This window comes from Chamaea fasciata, unplaced genomic scaffold (genome assembly GCF_029207755.1).
Source record: "Chamaea fasciata isolate MVZ Bird 193981 ecotype frontalis unplaced genomic scaffold, bChaFas1.0.hap1 SCAF_5, whole genome shotgun sequence".
Lineage (NCBI taxonomy): Eukaryota > Metazoa > Chordata > Aves > Passeriformes > Sylviidae > Chamaea > Chamaea fasciata.
This window is the reverse complement of record NW_027094090.1, coordinates 52,341,707-52,364,873: the sequence shown is the minus strand read 5'-3', so window position 1 is coordinate 52,364,873 and position 23,167 is coordinate 52,341,707. Positions and strand designations below refer to the sequence as shown.

Genomic DNA, 23,167 nt, shown 5'->3' with positions numbered 1-23,167 from the left:
GGTTCTGAGGTGGTTTTTTTTAAGAGTACTACTCTGAAGTTTGAGAGATGTTTCTTCATACTCCAGCTGGAACTGAGTGTCACCTTGATTTAAAGTTTTGTGAGGGTTTTTTGTTTATTTGTTTTGGTGGGGTATTTTTTTTTGTTTTTTTGGATTTTTTTTTTTTGGGTTTTGATGGGCTTTTTGTTTGTTTTCTGCAATCAGTTATTTTACAAATACCTTGTTGCATTTAAACAGAAATAATTAAAACCGGAGAAGGTTGGGTCTGAAGGGAGAAAACAAAGGATGCGTCTTTTCTGAGCTAAAACTAACTTAGATAAATAGAAATCATGTAATAACCTATTAAATATTCTATGAATGGCAGAAGATAACACTAAAATATTTATTAGAGATACTTTAAAACCGATATAAAATACATCAGTAATGTATAACTAATGTATAATTATCTATAAATATATAATACAAATATAAAAATGAAGTACAGAAAAATCTAAAGATAACAATTTAATGTAAAATAAGAGTAGTAATAATAGTAGTTGTCACAATACTAACAATTTTAAGTAATTTACAACAGGAGCTTTCAGTTGGAAGTGCCCAATCTGATTCCCCGGGTTTGGGACGAATCCCGTGGGTTTGGGATGACGCACGAGCGTTTGGGGTGAATCCCGCAGGTTTAGGGTGGAACAGACAAGTGAGTTCGGGGTGAATCCGTGGATTAAGGGCGAACTCCCCGGGTTGGGGCCGCGTTCCCGGGGTTTGGTGACGCTCAGCTGCCGGAAGCGCTCCCCTGGCCCCGCCCTTTCCGCCGCCCCGGCCAATGGGCGCCGGGCGGGGCTGCCGTCATGGCCGCCCCCGCGCTGCGGCCCTGAGCGCCCCGAGTCCGCCGGAGCAGCTGAGGCCGCGCCGCCGCCGCCATGGGCACCGTGCACGCCCGGGTGAGCGCCGGGGCCCTGGGTGTCGGCCGGGGCGGGACCCGCCGGGGGAGGGACCCGGGCACTCGCCCCGGGGCCGCCCGAAGGTCGCGGGGCCCCGCGCTCCCCGCTGCGACCTTCGGGCCGGGCAGAGCGCGGCCGCGGCCGGAGCGGGCCGGGGCTGCCGTCGGGGACCGTGTCCCGCCTCAGCCGCTCCGCGGGCCGAGCCCGCCGCTTCTGCCACAGTCGGGCCGGGGCAGGGAGAAGGCGTCGGAGCCCGTGCCGGTGCTCGGAGGCGCCTTCCCTTCCCACTCATACCTGGGTGTTTTTTTTAGGATCGTAGATACTGACGGCTTGGAAGCGACCCTTATGGGTCATTGGTCACACGTCCCCCCTGCCATGGGCAGGGACACCTGCCACTAGCCCAGGTTGCCCCGAGCCCCGTCCAACCTGACCTTGGACATTTCCAGGGATGGGGCAGCCACAGCTTCTCTGGGCAACCTGTGCCAGGGCCTCACCACCCTCACAGGGAACAAAAATTTCTTACTAAGTACAACATTTCCTCCTATTGAAAACCTGGGTCTTTTTCAGGTCTTTGCTAAGGCTTTCCCAGAGCTGATCTCCTCAGGGGGGTGGGCTGGCAAGAATGAGACTGGGGAGATGAAAACAATAAAAACGACCCAAACCAAACCCAAAAGCAAGTAGCTGAAAAAACACAGTGCAAAGAGAAGCGCCCCTTGGAGGCTGAAGCTTTGCTTTGCTTGGAGACTGCTGAGGGCCTCACATGCCTGAAATCATCGTTAATAGATACACAACTCTCCAAAACCATCTACCAGTGCTTATACAAGGAATGTAGAGGTCTAAGTGTTCAGTTTTAAGGCTGAAGAACAGCTGCAGGGAGCTGCCTTCAGTTAAGGCTCCACAGTACATAAATACCATGACTAATGTAATTTCTGTTTCGAGATTTTTCGCTTGTATTCTCTGTTTTGTGTCCATCTGTGGTGTTAACTGCTAGACGGTGTTGTGTGGATACAGAGTGCTTCACACTTGCCTGAAAATTGTGACAGTGGGAGAAGCTTCTGTCTTCCTTTAACTGGATTTTGATATGCAACAGTAATTTGTTATTCAGGAATGCAGCTATTCTGATAAGTCTCATTTTAGGACTTTTTCAGGTATAATAAATAAAGCCATGCTGTGTTTGATTAAACTGTTTGGCTCTGATGGTCAGAGCCTGAGGTTCTCAAGCTTTATTTGAAAGGTTACTTCTAAAAGAAATACTGAAATATAAAGGCAAATAAATACATGCAAAACAAACTAACATTCTGAGAACACCCTTTTTATTCTATTCGACATTCAAACTCTTCTACCTCCTAAAAACTAAACCGGAAATGTGACAGCCTGATTTTTTTTAAGAAGGTGGAATTCTTTTTTACATAGGAAGCTTATCTTAAAAGTTAAAGCTATTTTTTTGAAGAATGCAGAGTATTTTTCAGAAATCATTCAATGTGGAAGCTATTTAGCTTTTGTTAAAAATTTGAGCAAGCAGGTAGGTGTCAAGTGTTCTTTAGTTCTCATTTGCTTTTTTGCTTTTCATTTTAGTTCTCTTTTGCTTTTTTCCCTAGGATTTGATGAGTGCGCTGTTGAGAACCACGTGTTTTTCTCATTTACAAAAGGCACAAATCGCAAATCTGTGTACCCTGTTAAATGCAGTTTTCTTTTATGCTTTCAGAGTTTGGAGCCTCTTCCAATGGCTGGGCCAGACTTTGGTGCCTTGGGAGAGGAAACTGATCTGCTTGAAGTTGAACCTGACACCAAGCAGGAAATTCTTGAAAACAAAGATGTAAGTGCCTGAGCAATATCCTGATTTTTTTGTGGAGAGAAATAAACACCTTGGTGGGGTTTTTTTAAGCAACTGGCAGTAATAGTAGGTTGCTGATATTTTGCTGTTTTACTATACATGAATCCATAGAGTCATACAGATATTTCTGATTGAGGTAGTATAATCTGCATAGTCTCTTTCACAAACTCTGGAATAGAATCATAGAATTGTTTAGGTTGAAAAAGACGTCTAAGATCACAGAACTGTTAACCCTGCACTGCCAAGTCCAGCACTAAACCATGTTCCAGGTGCCACATTCACATGGTTTTTAATCGCCCCAGGGATGGTGACTGCTCTGGGCAGCCTGTTCCAATCCTTGACAGCTATTGTAAGCATATTCTTTTTGAGATTTACCCCTAAAATTATAATTCACTGAAAAGGTTGGAGAAATGAGGGAAATGCAATCTCTGTAGTCCATTTGTACTGGGTAGCGTGGAAGGTGTTGGGATTTTTTGCAGTAAAATTGTCTCAGGTGATTATGTATCAAGATGCAAGTATAAAATCTCATGATGGGAGTGATTTTCAGCTGCATTTGAAACTGCACTGCTTCTGTAGTAGTGGTGATTTTAATAGAGTTTAAATATTCGTGGCTTGTACACTTGTTTGATTTTCTTCTTTTAATTCTTTGCTTATGTATAGCTGGTAAAAGAAGTATCAAACAACTACAAAATCAGTCAAGTAACTACATAATTCTGTCTTATGTACTTAATACTTGTGTGATTTCTTCAGTTGCTTCTCTGTCCATAGAACATTTACAACTAAAACTCCAGCAGCTGCAGTCTGTCAGGGTTTCTTCTGCTACAACCAGTGTTAGCTTGGGTGTTGGAGATCTCTTTTCTCTCATTTTTCTGTTATGGGAACAGTGCCCCAGAATCTTAGATAGCACTGATTTCTGATAATGTAGGTTAGCAGGAATTAGCCCAAGGAATCACCAGGGTTTCTCAGAGTGATTTTTGTGCATTGGTGACCTTGATCCTTGTTATTAGATGCAAATCCAGTACTTGTGTGTGAAGATTTGTTGTGTTTAGGTGGTGGTTCAGCATGTACACTTCGATGGACTTGGAAGGACCAAAGATGACATCATCATGTATGAAATTGCTGATGTTTTCAAGGCAAAAAATCTCATTGATGTAAGTGTTGCAGTGAATAACAGACTTGCTGTTTAATAATTAATTAAATTTTTTTCTCTCCTTTTTCTGCTTTGGGCTATTCACTTCAGGCATGGGGCAACTCTGTCAAGAGCCCCCTAAATAAGTTCTAACTACTGGAACCTATTTGAGTAATAGTTTGAACTACTAAAGTAATTAGGAAGCAAACTAACAAAAGGCATGAAGTTATTGAGCCACATGCTCTGGGTTTAAATTATTTCTGCAGATGCAAGTATTAAAGTGGTAGTGTTCTATTTTGAAGGTGCACACATGTTTCTTTATATACAAAATCTGTGAATATTTTAGAACTTAGCTGCATGTTAACTGATTTATCCTTGTTATTTTTTAACCTGAAAGGCTCAAAGGGACTAGTTAATCTTGAAAGCCCCTTCCAACCCAAATATCCTCTGATTCTATGACTGAGCTACTTTTCTCCTGCTCTAGGTGATGAGAAAATCACATGAAGCTCGTGAGAAGTTGCTTCGTCTTGGAATCTTTAGACAGGTGGATGTTCTGATTGACACCTGTCATGGTGTGTATTCCCTCCTTAATCCTCACCTTTTTTCTCATATATTCATACCTGTAATATATATTTCCCTGTGTAATAGGCTGGACATTTTTTGTGTGTGTAACTTAGTCTTGTATACCCTTATATATATATTTTAAATGAACACGTGGATGTGCTGTGGATACAAATGTATCTACATCGGTTATCCCCGTGAAGGAAATCTATTTGCGTGTGTTTGAATATATATGTATGCGTATTTAAATATTACTTGTCCATGAGTGAATTTTCAGCACTTAAAATAATTACGGTAAACTTTCCTTAATCCACAGTTTCAAGGAACGTATGAGGGAAAGCTCAAAAACTTGTCCTGTACTCGTACTGCACATCACATTGACATTTAAAGATTAAAGCCAGTTATCCTATGATTGAATCAAACAAACATCCAAACATCCTTTTCTCAAGCCATTTCCACTTTGCAACATAGACTTTTATCATGCCTTAACTGAATTTTCAGATAATTCAAGTAACCTCCTGTGTGCAGTTTTAAAAATAACTCTTTAGGGATAACATGCACTTCATTTGTTTCTTTAGGAGATGATGCCCTTCCAAATGGTTTAGATGTGACCTTTGAGGTAACGGAATTGAGAAGGTTAACTGGGAGCTATAACACCATGGTTGGCAACAATGAAGGCAGCATGGTATGGATTATTTCAAATTATTAGTAATGTCTTTTGATCTTCCTCTTACTTTCAGTTTCAAGCCTAGGAAGGAGTTTGGAGATCCAGCCTAACTAAGGCTTTGTCAGGCCTTTGTGTCAGGCTTTCATTCAGCAAAAGCCTATCTTGAGCTGGGGGACAATGCTGTAGCTTCCAGCTCAGCATGTTAGTTTTTTAATTCTTGAAACTTCTCCAGTTATTTCTTGCTACTATTTAAGATGTTTCATCTACTGGAGAGACTGATAAGGAATTTGGCATTTTGTTTCTGTGAGATATACTTGAAGTATTTTTCTTAGTCAAAAAGCTTTATCTTTGACTTAGAAATTGTTCTTGTTTTTGTCTTTCAGCCCAGTATCAGTTATTTGGGGCTGTAGAATGCAAGGTTTTCACAAATTCTGCAAACTTTGGAACTTGTTTCCATATGATTCAATTAAGGATGGATCAGATTAAAATCTTGTGTGAACAATATTTACCAATTGCCACAGGAAGTACCAGCTGTACTGCTGGTCTGTGAGCAGATTGTGCTTTCAGCTGCTCATCCTGCACCCCTTTTTTGCCTTCTCGCTTGCACAGGGCAGCTGTGCCTGGGGCTGGTGGATAAGCTAGATCAAGGGACTGATCCTTTTCCTCTTAGGGGTATTTTTAACCTGGATAAGTTCCCACATGACTCAGGTGATGGTGTTTTGCATGTGCAAGGAGGGCTGGAACTGGGTGAGTTGAGAGCTGCTTATGCAGCTCCACTGGCAGGAGCCAGGTCCAGCGTGTTGTGGCCTGAAGCAAACCAGCAGGGAATCCTACCTGCTGCTTCCAGTGCTGCTCAGAACTGACTGGAAGCTGCTTGGGGTTCTCTTTTTGTGCTCAGCTTCTTCTATTTCATTTTAATTTATCACAGCAGTAAAACTTGTGAATGCTCCAAAAGCATGACTTGTATACACTGATATTGGCAACACAGATTATGTTTCCTTAAGAGTTGAATAGATATATTTATTCTAATCCCTTAAATTCAGCTGAAACTTATACATCTGGTACTTCATACTAAAAGCCTTTTCTCTTGATGGCATAATAACCATCATTACAAAGCTCAGGTTACTGGTTTGCTTCCAACAGCTGTCAGACAAAGGCAGTCAGGATTTGGGAGGTTATTAGTATTCTTTTGCAATAGAACACACAACAATAGTGCAGTGGTAGTGTCTGTGTAGGGAGGAAACCTGCTCCAGTTTTTCTGCCAGAGGGCCAAGAGCTGTCAGAATAGGCAGAAGTGTTTCCATAGTTGCTGGGGAATTGTAGGATTGTGTTGTAGTGCCATCAGGTCCAGTTGCAAAAGGATCTTGTTGCTCCAAACAAGACTACAGGGAAGTGGCTCCATAGTGATAATTTTCCCTTGCTTTGGTTCTGATGAGCCCTCCCTGACAGGATTTTTTCCTGAGGATCAATGGGGGGGGGTGGTCTGCAGTGGCAGAGCAGCTGCTTGTTGTGCCAAAGATTTGTTCTCCAGGGCTTTGAGACAGGATGGAGATTTTGCTTGAAGTAACATCAGTACTGATGGCTGGCTCAGTGAGAGTGCAGATTAAGTCAACAGCTACTGAACAGCAATGTAATTTGGATGTTTGATTGTATCTTGCACTGTTGGCTTTTATCTTGCACTTTTTTGGCACTGATTGTATCTTGCCCTCTCTGCCAGTGCAGAGAGAAAACTATCAGAGAAAAAAAACACATTCAGTTAAAAGTATTTTTAAATATCTTAATTTCTAATTCTCACAATTTCCTTGCCTTCAGCATATGATTAAGATGCTAGACAGCAAATGATATAAAATGTTGTGATGTGGGGAGGTTTTTGTTTGCTTGTCTAGTGTTTTGGGAGTTTCTTTGTTTTTTTTCTGTAGGTGCTTGGGCTCAAGTTTCCAAACCTCTTGGGACGTGCAGAAAAGGTGACCTTCCAGTTCTCCTATGGAACAAAGGAAACTTCGTACGGCCTGTCCTTCTTCAAACCACGGCCTGGGAACTTTGAAAGAAAGTAGGGGATGCATTTTTCACTACTTCTATTTTTAGTGAAGGAATATAAAACAATTAATAAGATCTTCCATTAAGTAAAAATTACATTTATTCTTTCCTGAGGGTGTGGTAACAGAGCTGGTAACTTAAATTTTTGTGATTATTCAGAGTTGTACCTTTTGTCTTTCAAACCTACCACTAATGTTGTGTTTCAGTTTTTCAGTTAATGTATACAAAGTAACTGGACAGTTCCCTTGGAGTTCCCTTCGAGAAACAGACAGAGGAGTATCAACAGAATTAAATGTGAGTGTAGCACAAGTACAACACATGCTTCATTTACATTTCAGTTGAGCTCTTGGAAATACTTGGTATACTTTTGGAATGATTGAATCACTCCTTCACAGGGCTGACTTCTCTTTATTTGAAAGAGGTCAGTGATTTGAAAATGACAGAGGTCGTGCACCTTGGACTTTTTCTTACAATTCAATCTCATTTTGGCCATACAAAAATGCCAATATGTTTTTCTTCAATTTTTTAAATTATCATTTCAGAGAGGCAGCTGGCTGCCTAGCTTACTGTATCAGCCCAATTCAAGCTATTTTTCATTTGGAATGGATTAATTATTGTGCATCTAACTCTCTTGGCTGGAGCAGAATTAGCATAACTCTGAAATCGAAAAGGGTTTCTCTCTGTTTCGGAAAGTTTGGGAAGAAAGCCATCGAGTCAAATATAAAAAATACTTATTTTTATTTTGTAACAACTGTTTTCATGACTTTCTCAATTCTTTCTTATAGTTTCCCCTCTGGAAGACCAATCACACAGTGAAGTGGGAAGGTGTGTGGAGAGAGCTTGGCTGCCTTGCTAGAACAGCATCCTTTTCTGTTCGAGAGGAAAGTGGACACTCTCTAAAATCTTCTCTCTCTGTAAGGCTTTTTCATGATAATATTTTAAATTCATCTCATTCTTAGGAGTGATACAAAATGAACTTTTTGTCTCTGGAAGGAATGTGTTTTCCTTCAGACATCTTTTGCTGTGTTTGGTCATTGCCATGGAGTAATCCTGGAAGCCCAAAGGGAGAACAAGGAATCACAGTTGACTGTTAGGCTTTGGCTTGTTCTTCCTCTGTCTCACCTGCCACCTCTTTTTGCAGAATTGCTTTGTTTTGTAGCAGACAGGAAGAGTAAATTTCCTCATCCTAAGCCTTTTGTAAACATTCCAGTTGCTGGTCACTTGCCATCTTTCACTTGCAGCCTACAGACTGTAAGAGATAAATTCTTTGCAAGTTGGTGGGTTGCAGTTGGGCTGCTGCTCTGTTTCTGGTGCATGCCATGGGCAGAACGTACAAATGTCTGCATTTCTTGTGGCCTGTAAATGTCAAACAAAGCCAGTCTGTAGGGATATTGTTCCCAAATCCATGTAGCTACACTAATCTTAGCTGGAGCTGTGGTTGTCTTCCACTGTTTGCAGTGTTTTGGAAGGAAAATAATGGTGTCACTCCGAGATACGAGATATATACAGATACGAGAACGTAACACAAAGTTTTTTGTTCTTTTCAGCATGCCATGGTAATTGATTCCCGGAACTCCTCAATCTTGCCAAAACGAGGTGCTCTGCTGAAAATTAATCAGGTAGCTTTGAATCACTTGTGCTGTTATTGGGGTTTGTCTGTGTGTTCTAGTAAGTCTTAATTTATCTAGTTGATGTTCATGTTAAAAATGTCTAAAGTTAGAAATCAATCTAAAATTGACTAGGAGATAATGCAGACTGGTAATTGTATTTTCTGTTTTCTGAGTGTGCCTTTTAAAATTATGAACCTTTTTTAGGGTAGAAAATTTTCATTTGTATGCCATTAGTCAAAGAGCACAGCCTCTCCATCAGCATTAAATTATTTATTAGCTGAGAGACACTATCCCTGATAGTATTTGCACTACACTTTCAGTGGGTATTAATTAGCCCTTCTTTTCTAACACTGTCATCACAGATTACCAGGCTACAGTCCTGTTGCTGCTTACAAAATTTCTGAGTCTGAGAGTTAAAAATGAAAGATTAGGTAAAAATGACTCTCCAAGGCATATGCATGTATCATTCTGGCACAGAAAATGCTTTTCCCTCTTGTTACAATCAGAGCCTTTCTGAAAGCTGGCTCTTCTGCTGTTTGGGTAATACTTCAGAAGCATTCATTTCTTTAGTGCTTTAGGACCAGATTTGAAGTGCCACTGGAACTAAAAACAGCAGTGAACTGTTGTGAGTGAGAAAAGTGGTTGTAATTCAGGGTTTAGGTACTGTGTCATTTGTTAGATCCTGCCTCTAACACTGAGTTAGTTCAGTCACTTCATGAGAGCTGAAAATAACAAATTGTGTCATTCCTTTCTTTACCACATGAAATCTTCTCAGATCTAGGGAAATACAGTCTTGGTTTTTGGTGCTGAATTTTCTGGCTTCATTCTACTTGCCTTCATTTACAAAATGGCTTGGAAGGCAATAGTTTAGTTTAATATTTGGAACAGGAAAAAATGCTGCTCATTATTCTGAGGTTTGTGCATGCCTCAGTCCAAAATTCAGCCTCCTCACCATGTCAGTGTTTCTGTATTTCTTGTAAAGAAAAACACTGCCTATGCTGGTGCACACATGCTGAACTGTTAGAGGAAAGAAACATGTAATACCTGTTGCAACTTCCATAAATTTATGTCTTTGCAGGAGCTGGCTGGCTATACAGGTGGAGATGTGACCTTTCTGAAAGAGGATTTTGAATTGCAGTTGAATAAGCAACTTCTCTGGGATTCGGTAATTTTCTTAAAGATATTTTAGTAATTGACCTGAGATTTTTCTGGGACTATTAAATCTATGTCTTATGATAATTTTTCAAAATTGATTAGGAAAAAGGTTGTGAAAAATGGCTGGTGTAGATAACTCAATTTATTTTTAACTGTGCACAATCACTTGAAAGGTGGGAATTTTGGAGAGAACTTGTTTCATTCAAAATCTGAATGATTTTCCTTCCAGAAGTAATGCTGGTCATGTCTGTTCTTTGTGGTCTTCCTTAGGACGGATTTTTCAAAGTCCTTGGAAGTTTTTGAAGAACTTAGAAGTTTTGAAACCTTCGTGAATATTCTGTATAATCTTGTATAATTTTCTTTTTAATTGAAATGATGAATATATAACTATTCATCTTGTCATAGCATGTAATTGTTTCTTGTGTGTAAGATTATTGGGAAAAATGGGAAGATTTCACCAGCATTGTTTTAGTATTAGGTGGAAATAGGGTTTTGAATTGAAATATTGAAAAACTGAAATAAGAATTTCAGCATATCCCAGGAATATTTCTAACTGCATTTAGAAAGACATTTTTTATCACATGGAGATAGTGCAATAAATTCTCAGAGGTGAATGGGGAATTAAACAACAACTTCATCAGGAAGATTTAAAAGTCAGGGGTTAAAATAATTTCTATCCCAAAGATATCGACAATAGATCTCACTGTCTATCAGTAATACTTCTACCTGGCACACAGGCAGCAAGCAAATGATTTAATCTATTTATTTCTGTGATTTGAGTTGCAAGAATTACTTTTTATAGATAAGGAGTAACTCTGTCTATTTGATGTCAGTATAGTGAGTTGCAGACGGTGGTTTTATGTAATTATAAGGTTAATTTACAGACAGATCATAATTGTACATTTTTGGCAGCTGCTTGTTGGACTCAGTCTCCTGTGGGTTTCAAATTGCCAGGAATAATTGATGGCAGCAGTGTTGTCTTAATTCGAGACATGAAAATTCTCAAGACGAGGTGCTGGATGAGGTTGAGTGCTCCCTTAAAGCTGTTGTGGAGGTAGCATTTGGTTCAAATGTGCTGTATTGATGTTTTCAAGGCAGAACACTGCATAAAAGGAAGAGGGCAGCAGCCATCAAGAGTTTCCTAAAAATCCTGTTGCAAACCCACCGTACAGGGTGTTATATCCACAGGGTTGAGCAGCTGTAACTCCGGGGGACTGATGGGAGCTCTGCCTGAGGAATAAATACTAATAAACAACTTGTTTTTCTCTCCAAAGGTTGTTTCAGCATCATTCTGGGGTGGAATGCTGGTACCTATTGGAGACAAGCCATCCAGTATAGCTGACAGGCAAGTTTTTCAAATGGTGCTTTTTTTCCAGTCAACAGAGGTATTGTATATAGAAAACTGCATAAGAGAAAAACAGTAGTAGTTCTGAGGAGAATAAAATGTTTGTAGTTAGCTACAATTGCATGTTCATACTCAAGCCATTTTCATATTGGGCTGGTAAAAATTTATAATTTGCTGTGTAATAGCTCTGCTGCCCGTATTTATGGTTGCAAAATGGTATTTACCACCTGCAAAATTCTGTAGCAGGCATAGGTTTATTCAGACACAAAACCATGTCGTGACTCTGTTCACTCTGTAGCCACTTTTGCCTTCTGATGCTGGTGTTTAAAGATCACATTACTAAATCTGTTACAAAGTTACCTTTAAGTGAAGCATTAAATTTTTCTGTATTCACTAGGTTTTACCTTGGTGGACCAACAAGTGTGCGTGGATTCAGTATGTACAGCATTGGACCCCAGAGTGAAGGTCTGACACTTTGAAATCCCTCTCCTCTGACAATACTGTAAATATTAGTGTGTCACAGAGAGTCCTTAAACTTTGTATAACCTGAAAATAACTGCACTCATTCTGTACTTTGAGAAGTGTTATGGCTTTGATCTGTTGTTACAGATCAGTTCACAATGGGATAAAGCCAGGTAGTTCTTAGCTAAGCTGTGATTAATTACTGATTTTGTAAACCATGTGTGTGTTCATACTTGCACACTTCCAGTGTGTCATTTTAATTAGTAAGCAACCTTCAAGCTGGAAAAGTTACCAAAACATGGTTAAAGCAACAGTTTGTTTGATACAACCTGTGTTCAGGTAACTTAGGGGAAAGATAATCTCCTCAACAGAGGCGTTTGGAGGGCCAGGAGCTTCTTCTGTTCCATTCCTTACTCTGCTGTTATCAGTGGATTCAATATCCAGTTCCTTTTGAAGTTAGTTGTTCAGTTTTATGAATTGCCCATTTTTAAAACCAAAGAAAGTATTGCAGAGGTGGTCAGGTGGTAATTCTGATGAACTCCATGGGTGGGTGCCTGCCTCAGGCTGTTCTGGTGAGGGAAGGAAGAAAAGTACACTTCCCTTGGACAGTTTAAAGAAATGTGGAAATGCTCATTTTTCAAACTAATAGTTTGAAAGAGTGAGTTTGGAGGGATTGGAAGCAAATGGGAAGAGTTGTAAAGGGTAGAAGTGGAATGTAAACTTATGGAATGTGAAACAACTTACAGATGTGTTTTTGTACCTTTAACAAGTGATTCTTTTAATACGTTCCACAGTAAATGCCTTTATTCCAACATTTTGCCCAAGCAGGTGATTATTTGGGAGGAGAAGCCTACTGGGCTGGAGGGGTGCACCTCTACACCCCTCTGCCTTTCCGGCCTGGCCGTGGAGGGTTTGGAGATCTTTTCCGAACACATTTCTTCCTTAATGCTGGAAATCTGTGCAATCTCAACTATGGTAAGACTCAAAAGACTAAAAAAACCCCTTTTTTCTTTATATAAAAGTAAAAAGGGGAGTTGTTCTGTGTCTATTCACTCAGAATCACTTTGTTTACTGCTTATATTTTGGTGCCTGTCAAAAATCTGCTGCTTTTAACTTTTATATTTGACAGATTGCCAGTAGTTTATTTAGCTCTCCCCATAATTTCCAGCACAAGGAAAAAAAGCCAGGAGGTTAATGGTAGTGTCTGTGAACAGGTGATGTTTGCAGACCAGTGTGTAACTAACACTTGCTATCTCACACCATTTTGAAGGGAGAATGAAAGTTGATGTTTTAGTAGGGTTCTGGTGCGTACTGGGGTGAACTAAAGAAAAAGTGGTGGCGTTAGATGAGGGTGTGGTAGCTGATGGGGCTCTTTTTCCGCCATCCCTAACTCTGTTCAGGATACGTTTTAGTGCATTAATGTATGGTTCTTCAATATAATTTCAGTCAGTTTTAGAATATAGTGATATTTGATGTCTGCCTTACTTGATGTATGACAGGTGACATCCATATGGGAGGGAGATACTTCAATCAACTTAAAAATAGTAGAGATCCACTAAATCATAAAATAGGATCCCAGAATGGTTTAGGTTGGAAGGGGCCTTAAAGCTCATTTTGTTCTCCCACCTGCCATGGGCAGGGACACCTTCCACTGTCCCAGGTTGCTCCAAGCCACATCCAACCTGGCCTTGGACAATCCTGGGGATGGGGCAGCCACAGCTTTTCTGGGCAACCTGTGCCAGGGCCTCACCACCCTCACAGGGAACAATTTCTTCCCAATATCCAGTCTAAACTTCCTCTGTGTCAGTGTGAAGCCATTCCTCCTTGTTCTGTCACTGCAGACCCTTTTCAATAGAGTCTCTCCACCTTTCCTGTAAGTTTCTTTCTGGTACTGGAGGGGAGCAGTAAAGACACTGAAGTCTTTAACATTCATTTCCTCCTTCTTGCTAGTAGGTGCCCTATAGTGGGACATAGAGACCAGTCAACAGTCCAGCTGAAATCCCAGTATGTTTGTTCTAGTTCTGCTCTCTTGCTTTGCTGCTGATCCCTTGGTGTTTGCCTGCAGGTGAGGGTCCCAGGGCACACCTGCAGAGGCTGGCAGAGTGCATCCGCTGGTCCTACGGCGCTGGAATAGTGCTGCGCCTGGGAAACATCGCCAGGCTGGAGCTCAACTACTGCTTCCCCATGGGAGTACAGGCTGGAGACAGGTTGGTTTGGTACACCAGCTTCTCTAGAGGTCCCTGCACTCCTGTCTGCTTTCTCAGAGAGAGCTCTGCCTTGTGGTTTTGTTTAGTCCATACCAGCAGAGATGTCTTGGTGCTGCTTTCCCAGCCTGCTTTATTCACCTTGGTTTCACAGTTGGGTTAAAACTTAGCTTCTCAAGTGCCAGATTCATTTATCTTGAGAGCAGCTGTTGATATGTGCAAATAGCTGTGCAGCAGCTTCATTTCTTGTGGGGGTTTTCTTAAGCCTTCTAAACCCAAATGATTGGATAAATGCCTCATTTGATGTCTTTGATAAATACCTAGTTTAATGTCTTTGCTTGGAAAACAAAAACAAGTTTATAGAAAAAGAGAAAAGAAGAACAAATTAATTTGTTAGCAACCAGTTATCCTGCATCAAGCAAATATTGTAATATGCAATATAAAACTTCAGGAGGCCTGTTCTTGTCTGTGAATATTGTGTGAGATATTCAGTCTTTCATACAGGAACAGGATTATGTTTCTATGGGCAATGTGAATGTATAATAGCAATTTCAAAATTACAGGCTTTATTTGGAAGTGTAAATGCTCCATATGTATGACAAATTGTCAAAACGTTTATTTTAAAAAGCCTTTATCAGCTAAAACCTTGAGAATTTGGGGATAAGGAGTATTGATTTTCGTTTCATCAGTATGTATCACTTACACTTTTTGTTGTTTGTTTCTTTTCAGGGTATGTGACGGTGTTCAGTTTGGAGCAGGAATAAGATTTCTATAATACAGAAATATTTTACGTAGCTAAATGAAATTGTGCTCCGGAGATGAAATCAAGACTGTAACATACTTCAAAATGGTCTTTGTTCCTTGAAATGCAGATACACAGCTGAGTGATTTACCTCTTGGACTCCACAAGAAACTACATTAAATAATTATGCTCTAAAGGTTCATTGTAGCTCTGATTCTTATCAAAGATGGGAGAGTGCTTGTGGGAGTCCATCTTACAGCTTTTAGTTGTTGGTTTTTACTTGAAGTATTAGAGTTGTGCCAGATATTGGCTCTTGGATATGGTTCATATCGTTAGAGTTTTATTGGTCTGCACAGCCTTCCCTTTTCCAACCACAAGCCTTTGAAAAAGCTGTTATGAGTCAAAAATGATACCATTTTAATGGTTCTAAATGAATCAAAATGTTGTGATTTGAATATATTTCACTATTGTAAATCACCTCTGTTTAAATGCCTCCTACAATCTGAATTGCATTCTGTAAAAATTCATCTGTCTAGCATAGTAAATACTAAAATTATAATTTTGAAAGGTTCAGGGCTCTGAACTTTGAGTGTTTTAATACTCTCAGCAAAGCTGTTGATTTATGTCTTGCAAAAGCAGTTGCTTTTTGTAGCAGTTGCAAAAAGTGACTCCAGACATATGAACCTGTGAAATTACCTGGTTTCTCTTTGTGTCTCTCTCCTGACTTGTTGAGGTGATAATTTCACTTCCAAGTCACCTCTGGCTTTATCACTTTGGGTATATCCCAGTTTATAAGGATGGACTTGTTCACTACTTTGGTCCTAAGATCTTTGGAGGTAGTTGCATACTGATTATTTTTATACGTATCAACTCTGTCTGGTCATGCTGAGAGAATCTGAACTTGGAGTGCACTTTCCCTGTATCTACATCACATTTCTTTATTAGTAAGTGTTGGCAGGTTTAAAATCACAATACAAAGAAGATTCTGGGGGAGTAGAACAGAAATACACAAGCTGTTAAACCCCCTGATTTTTTCTGCTCAGCTAAAGACAGCTTTGGACATGCTGGTGCTCTATTTGACTTTGTTGAATATGTCAGGACTGCCATGAAAGTTCATTCCCAATCAAGTCAGCACTCAGACTCCACTCTTCTTAAAGAGATCACAGTTTTATACATTGCTTTAGCATTGGTATGTTTGCTGTTGGTGTAATACAGTAACTAAGTCTGGTTTAGTTGATAATACTCTAAAATATGAAGGCTAAAAACTGGACTGCCTGGATTTGCAGAGCTCTGCTTGTTTGAACATCCTTCCCTCCTTATAAAGTAGCAGCAGTAGGCTTACAGATGTTCAAAATGGTGTGAGTGACAGAAGTCAGCTGTTTCAAATAGCAAAGTTTGATATAAAAAAACTTTCTTGGTGTGTTTATCTTACAGATACTGTAGCAAGTACATATTTAACCAAGCATTTTTGATGATTCTTTTGTTGTTATGAGATAAAATATGAAACTATGTTAAGAATGTCAGCAAACGTTACTAGTTTTTTACAGCACTATCGACATTTTGACATATAAAAATATTTTTAATGTGAATGTTTAGATACTAAAATACTGTTAGGGTTTTCTCCTAGGAGTTCAAAGTTAGCTGTGTTCTGCTGCCTTAAGGGTTCTATTTTGTGCAACTGTGTTTTACTCAAGGCTGCTCAAGTGCCATATTTTAATATGACACAAGAGCCCCAAGCTCAGCTGGCTGTTTGAGAGCGCTCAGCAGTGTTCTGAGCTGAACAGGCCTAGGGGAAGAGCCCCAAAGTCAGTGTGCACACCACACAGCAGCCAGGCCACAATTAAGCTTTGAGAGAACTCTATGAGAATCAAGGGAGGAATGGAAGAAACTGCTAATGGCTGAAGAGACCTTTTGGGCGCATCTTCTGACAGACCTCCCTGTGCCACTCTCCAGAGAATTGTCCAGTCAGATAAAGAGAGCAAAATCATGTTCCATGAGGCTCCACCTGGGTCACTGTTTTCCTACTGGCATTGCACTAGGTTGAAAAGTAACATTTTCTTACGGCATAGCACAAGTGCACAAAAGCTGTCCAGTACAGAAAGTTTGTCTGAATTCCTCTGGAAGAAGCATCTGGATTATGTGGTTGCTTCTATGGAATATCGGTATGATTAATATATTTCAATTTAAATTCTGCTGCACAGGCCCAGATACTTAAAATGGATAAGGTAGAAATCAGAATTCCAGTAGCGGATGGTGTCGTGCTCAGTGGGAGAACAGCTTTGGGCAGATCTGAATCCTTGTTCTTGGCGGTTGTGTTTCTGGCCTGAGTTGCAAGGATGAAAGGAGTAAGGCCTGCAGTCAGAACTGTGATTCAGAAGCTTGGTGTTTGTTTAAATGGACAGTTTTGGATATCAGTTGACCTGTGGAGTAGTGAAGATGCTCTTGCTTTTCAGGTATGCCCCTGTTAGGGATGGCAAGGTGGCAAGGAGTGCCCCCAAACAGCACACCTGGGATGTGCTTGTGGCCTCCTGATTTCACATGAGCAGTGCTGAGGCTGTAGGTCTCACCAGGCTTGCCAAGTCCCTTCAGCTGTGGTCTTAATTCACTGCCTGCAGCCCTTTCTGGGGCTGAGGGAGGCCTGGGGAGGAGAGGACTGTTTTGGGACCAGGTTTAAAGGGTCTCAGTGACGTGTCAGGGCACCCACGAGCCTGCAAGGTTGCAGTAGCATGTCAGAAGAGTGGCAAATACTTCCATCACCACTTCTAAGACCATGGGTGGTTTCCAGCTGTTCTGCTCATATAAAAAAGTTGGAATTGCTCTTTATATTTGGAAGATCTGGTGTTTTCAGGTGCTGTTAATGAGTAAGTTTCTAGGGGGCTTGGGTGAAGGTGGAAGAGGAAACTGCGAGGTTGTGAGAATGTAAGAGGCAGGCTTGCTGCTGTATTTAGGCCATAACTGTTGATTTGAAAATACAAGCTTTAGAAATAAATTACAGTGCTGACCTCAATAATACAGAAGTGTGCTTCAACATAAGTACCTTTGCTGTCACTCTGTGCCTTTTTTCACACAGGTCTTGCTGCCAGTCTTTGCAGAGGTGTAGCAACTAAGGTTTAATACTTCCTACCTTTGCAAAATACCTGCTGGTTTTGTCAGTACCTGTGTAGAAACAACTGTCCCTGTTGTGCCCTTTGAGGGAAGTGTTCCAAGTCTTTCCTATGTGTGATCAAACCGGGAAAAATGAGGGGAGGTCAGGTTGGCTCTTCCTTCTCTGGGCTGGGTAAGCCCTCACATGAAAAAGTGTGAATTTTTACTGTGGTGGTACAGGGAAAGAAAACACCATGAGTCCTTTGTGGGACTATTAAGGAGTTGGTCAGATTATCTGGAAGATTATCCTAAACTTTGAATGGGAGAACATAAGAAAACAATCCCAAAATTTCAGAATTTGAGTGTACAGTACAGTTTGTTCTGCTATTCTTGTCTTGTTTTCAAGAGGCCTGGAGCCTGCAGCCACAGCTTCTGTGGTAATCTTTTCCAGGAAAATTTTTGCAGAGCTTCTCAACCATGGCAAACTTGTTGAGATGGTGGATGTATGTTTTGTGAGAGCAGTGCTAAATGGCTGTTAGCAGCGGCAATGCTGCTGGATGATTTTACTGTGATTGGGATGAGACTTTGTGTTGAGTGTATCCTGTGCTTTCTTCTCTTGTTAAGCAAAAATGGCAACCCAGAGCCAACATCTGCATGGAATAAATGGACTTTGTACAAGCTTTTCAGTTAAATAGAATACATAATAGAAGGCACTCTGACGCAAAACGGTGGCATCAGTTAGGTGGTACATTCCTACCTCAGTATTTAATAAATAACATTATTAACCCTGCCACCCCCCTGAAAGAACCAACTCCAAATAACAAACCAAACCCCAGCAGTCACACCCCCAACACATTTTCATTTATCTGGCAGACCAGGAACAAAAATTACTGTGTCTTCTGTCTTTAAAGTATCTGTCCAAAGTCAGTACAGGTGGTGTTATGATAGAACAAGACTGCAATGGTTTGCTGGTTTAAGAAGTGGGTGGGTTTGCCTTGCTTCCATATCTGTCCAAGAGAGACCATATATTCAATGTCACTCTTATTTTGTGATACATCTAATTACAGTAACCTCAGGTAGTCTAAAATTTTGAGAGCAGTGCAAAGTGCTATGAGGTTAAAAAAAAGGAAGCAACACCTCTATCAAAAAGGTGAGCCATGTTAAAATGAGCAAATGTGGATTCAGACTTCTAAGTGTTCAGCTAAATATTAAAGTAGCAGTTCAGTGCTGAAAATAAAAACAGATTTTAAACAAGACTTAGTATTTTTAGTCTAATTCCCTAAAATTACATGTCTATGCTCTGGCAGTTTTCTTAATGAATATACACTCATTATTGGAATATTGAATATATTCTCATAGAAATACATAGGAATCTCATCCCTAATGAGAGGAAGGTACCAGTGAGAATTTTCTGGCTGCAGGGGCTGGTTTCTCATTCATTATGGAGGGTTTACACCGTGTAGCTGGGCTTGCTCTGAGCTGCAGGCCACTGACCTGGTGCAGCAGCAGCTGTGTCCCTGTTAGTGGCCATTAACCAGTTAAATCACTGCACACTAACGCTGATCAAACCAGCAGTGGAAGCTCTTCATTTCCTGTTTAGAAGAGTCCTATTTGTTTGATGAGTCTTAAAAAGGCTCCAGGTTTTGTTTTGGTGTTTCTGAAGTGTAATTTGACTTTTTGTTGCCATGGGCTCTCTCTTGTCTCAAACAACTCTGCCTCCCTTTTCATTGCAATAGACTGAATGCTTTTTCTACTTAGCTACACATTGAAGCATTTTATAGATAGGACATCAAAGTCAGAGGTGAATGGATCTGTCGGCGTGGCTTTATTTCAATTATTAAAAGACATTTTCTTTAGAGTGGTTGTATCTTGAGTGTTGTACTGGCGTCAGTGAAGTTTTATTTACCATTTGTTCCATGTGTGTAAATTAACCAGTTTGTTTGCTTTCTTGCTCAAAGTTTGTACTCACACGTTTTTGGATTGCAATTTCATTCTAAGAAAATCTGGTATGAGAACCGATTGATTTTTATGGGGCTTTTTCCCCCCAGAGGTTGGATAAAATGCTTTTTCCACACTGCCTTAAAGCTAAATGTAATCTAAGACTTCAGGATGCATTTTATGAAATGAAAATATCCACTCTGCTAGTCCTGATGCAGATCAACGTTAATGTATGGGTTTTGTATGAATTCAGATTATTGATGAACTGAAAATGAAGTTTGCACTTGTAAAAGGTCTCATGTGGCTTATGCCAGGAGAATGCAGTTGATTTCCTTGCTAATTATTTAATTTTGCAAAGTGGTTTTGTAACTGGTAATGATCCCACCCCTGGTAAATCCTCATTTGCAGTCTAAAAGCCTCTGCTACGGGCAACAACACACGTTGTTGCAGGAAATGAAATCTTTTTGTTCTTCCAAAGAAGCAGTTTCAATAAAGTTCACAGAAGTCTGCACTGCCATTCAAGAGTCTTTCCAGCCTGGTCATGTGTGCCCTCCACTTCCCGTCTGCTGGCACTTGCCCTTGGGTGACCTCGTGCTCAGTCACACTGGAAAGCTTGGGCTGGGTGATTTTGGTTTTTGCTTGTTGGGTTGGGTTTTTCTTTTAGTTGCCAGAGTGACTGTAGAAAGCAGCTGGAGGTGAGGGACAAGAGTGGGTCTGGGTGACAGAGGGGAGTAGCTCGGGTTAAATCTCGTGTGAAACTAACTCAAAATAATCTCTGCTACATTCTGCTCGGGATGTGTCCTGCAGTGTTGTTTCTGTGTCAGGTCAAGCCTGCAAATCTGTCCCATATCAGCTGGGTGTGCAGCTCCTGAGCCAAGCTGTGTTGGTTTGAATGCGGTCCTTTGTTGGGCAGCGGCTGCTGACAGGGAGACTGCTCGCAGGAGCACAGACAAAGGTTGGTTGTGGCTTTGGGGACCCAGCAGTCCCGTTAAAATCAGTGGGACCCCTTCAGGGGCTTAAACAGGATCAGACCCTAACATTATAAACTCCTCAGGACCTCTATTTAACGTGTATTCCACAACCCCCTTATCATGCTCCTGGCTGCTGTGAAATGATAAGGAATAACTTCTTCCTGTGGGATCACAACCAAGCGTCTGGTTTGGGGCATTTCTGTGCACACGCACCGTGCTGATGGCAGCAGCAGTGCGGGGACACCTGGGAGGTGGTGGCTTGGCAAACACAGAGCCGACGGCCCCCTTCTCCATCTTCCCGCAAAGATGTCAGACCTGACCGGCAGCATGCCAGGAGGAGAAGGTGGGCTGGTCTGACAGAAGGGGCGCATGGCTGCAAAATTAGGAGGCACACCTGAATGAAGCCGGCGAGGAATTGCTGACAAATTGCACGTGCTGAGCGTCTGCCCCCAGCTGTGCCCAACTGTTGCAAAATGTGGAATATATAAAACTGTTCTTAAGAAAGGACGTCATTTCAAGTTTGATCTTTGTGTGCTTTCGTGCCTAACACCACCCTGGTCCGGCTGTGGTGGGAGCGGGAGGGTCGCTTTGCAGCAATGCTTTTTGTCCACTTTTCCCGGCACCCGCGTGGCTCCGGCGCACCAGGTGCCCCGGAGGGGGGGCTGGCCCGGCCGGCCGCAGGTGATGCTCGGGTGGGCTCGGTGCCCGCCCCCGGGGGTGTCCGGGGCTCGTCCCGCCCTCGCCTCCCGCGGACTTCCCGGCCGTGGCAGGGCGCTGTGGCCGCGGCGGCTCCCAGCCCGCCCCCAGTGCTGCGAGCGCACACCGCGGACTCGCTCGGACCGGTGATTCCCCGCTGCCGGGCTTGGTTCGGCTCCGCGGGCTCCGCAGCCGCCGGGCGGGATCGGGTAGGGCCGGGCGGGCTCCCCCGGCAGAGCCCCCGGCAGAGCCGATGTCCGCCGCGCCCGTCCGGTCCCCGACGCTGCGGCCGCACAGGATGAAGAAAGAGGAGTCGTTCCTGGGCAAGCTCGGCGGGACTCTGGCCAGGAAGAAGAAAGCCAAGGAGGGTGAGTTCGCCGGCGCGGAGGGAAGGAAAGCAACGTGCTCGGCGCCGGCGCGACTTGCGGCAGCTCCGCCGTCCCGCCCCATCCCGTCCCCGTCCCGTTCCTCCCCAGGAGTAGCGGCGGAGCCCCCGAGCCGGGCTTTGTTCGGCGGCCCTCCGTCCCCGAGAGCCGCAACACGGCTGGGGACCGGCGTGCGGGGCGTACGGCAGTGGTGGGGAGCGGCTGGCAGCCACGGGGGGCGGCTGGCAGGGATGGGGGAGACCGGAGCGATGGGAGATGGATGGCAGCGATTGGGAGCGGCTGATAGCAGTGGGGGGAGGCTGGCAGCAATGGGGGAGACTGAAGTGATGGCTAGCGGGACATCAACCCGTGTCGCATGTCCGGGAAGGTAAGCCCGGAACACGTTTTTTGCACTAAACTAAATTCCTGGTGACCAGCGAGACTGTGACTGTCGTTTCCTTGTGGTCTGAGAGTTGAGAAAGCCACGAGGGAATGGTTAAGTCGTCCCGTGTTTCATTCCAGGTCTGCTTTATCCATAGGCGTTATGTTGGTGTGGGTACCGTGCCCACACACATCCATCCCACCCACCTCGCTCTGAAGGATTCTGCATGGGCACACGCCCCCCAGGCTGTTCGGGTGTGTCCATGTGGAATGTCACATGGCAAGAGCCTTCCTTCCCATCGCTGCAGAAAGCCTGGAGAAGCTCCCCAGCCTGAGCCCAATGGACCAGCATCCCCACTGAGGGGCTTAGCCCCTGCTGCGCAACCCGACCTGGGGCACATCTGTGCACATCTGTAAGGCCTCCCCAGAGCTGCCCACCCTTGCCAGGGGCTGTGCACAGATAGCAGCGTTGTTGCTGCTGTAGAAAGGGAGGTGTCTCATTGCTAGACCTGATAAAGCTGGCCCAGTCCTAAGTGCTCAAAGTGTGCCCTTCCTCTGAGTGCATTGTCCTCTCGGTATGGTGTGCGCTGTTCTCTTCAGCTGCCCCGACTCACCGGGACTGGTTTCGGTGGAGAATCTGCCTTTGTGTTATGCCCAGACTCCTGGCATCTGCCAGCAGGAAATATGTGTCCCTGCCCTGTGGCTTAACACAATTGTGACTGGATGGCTGGTTAAAGCTGGCCTTGGTTTTGTCCTGCTTTGTAGGGTAGGGATATAATTCAAGTGTCTGCTGTGTGTAGGGTAGGGATGTAATTCAAGATTCAGCCTCCTTTTTGCTGGCTGTTGAGCATGTTTTGTCCATATTGAGTCTATGAATTGCCAGCAGCATTCAGAAGATGGCTTTTTAATACTTAACAATGCAACATTAGGCCTTGAAACCTGGTTCAGGGAAATTGTTTCCCTTTCCTTCTGCTGCCTGTTTTGGTGTGGCTTATTGGCATTTCCTTTATTATCTATTTTTAATCAAGCTTTCCTGATGTGGTTCTGCTGA

The 23,167-nt window shown here is 42.6% G+C and overlaps 2 protein-coding genes across 3 annotated transcripts in view; both read left to right on the top strand.

Annotated features, from left to right (window-relative positions):
• The first annotated feature begins 818 nt into the window (after positions 1–818).
• SAMM50 (SAMM50 sorting and assembly machinery component) lies at positions 819–20,223 on the top strand. Of its 2 annotated transcripts, none has more exons than XM_066183674.1 (15): positions 819–935; positions 2,641–2,751; positions 3,819–3,920; positions 4,383–4,470; positions 5,038–5,144; positions 7,046–7,176; positions 7,370–7,457; positions 7,949–8,077; positions 8,711–8,782; positions 9,852–9,938; positions 11,203–11,273; positions 11,671–11,738; positions 12,564–12,710; positions 13,801–13,942; positions 14,669–20,223. In XM_066183674.1, the coding sequence occupies exons 1-15, from the start codon at positions 915–917 to the stop codon at positions 14,712–14,714; spliced, it is 1,410 nt and encodes a 469-aa protein (XP_066039771.1). In that variant the 5' UTR covers positions 819–914; the 3' UTR covers positions 14,715–20,223. The 2 variants fall into 2 exon arrangements, with proteins under 2 accessions (XP_066039771.1, XP_066039770.1); XM_066183673.1 differs by having other exon boundaries at positions 12,561–12,710.
• A 1,222-nt stretch (positions 20,224–21,445) lies between these two features.
• The window catches only part of PARVB (parvin beta), a 51,195-nt gene continuing 49,473 nt past the window's right edge, over positions 21,446–23,167 (top strand). The window contains exon 1 of the mRNA XM_066183670.1: positions 21,446–21,738. Coding sequence (XP_066039767.1) covers positions 21,624–21,738 — 115 coding nt within the window. The 5' untranslated portion in view covers positions 21,446–21,623. The remainder of the gene's footprint in view (positions 21,739–23,167) is intronic.

Excerpts from the sequence above, each read along its gene's own strand:
- SAMM50 (XM_066183673.1), top strand. The coding sequence starts at position 915 with ATGGGCACCGTGCACGCCCGG. Across the intron at positions 12,711-13,800 it reads TCTGTGCAATCTCAACTATG|GTGAGGGTCCCAGGGCACAC; the intron begins GTAAGACTCAAA and ends GTTTGCCTGCAG. Across the intron at positions 13,943-14,668 it reads GGAGTACAGGCTGGAGACAG|GGTATGTGACGGTGTTCAGT; the intron begins GTTGGTTTGGTA and ends GTTTCTTTTCAG.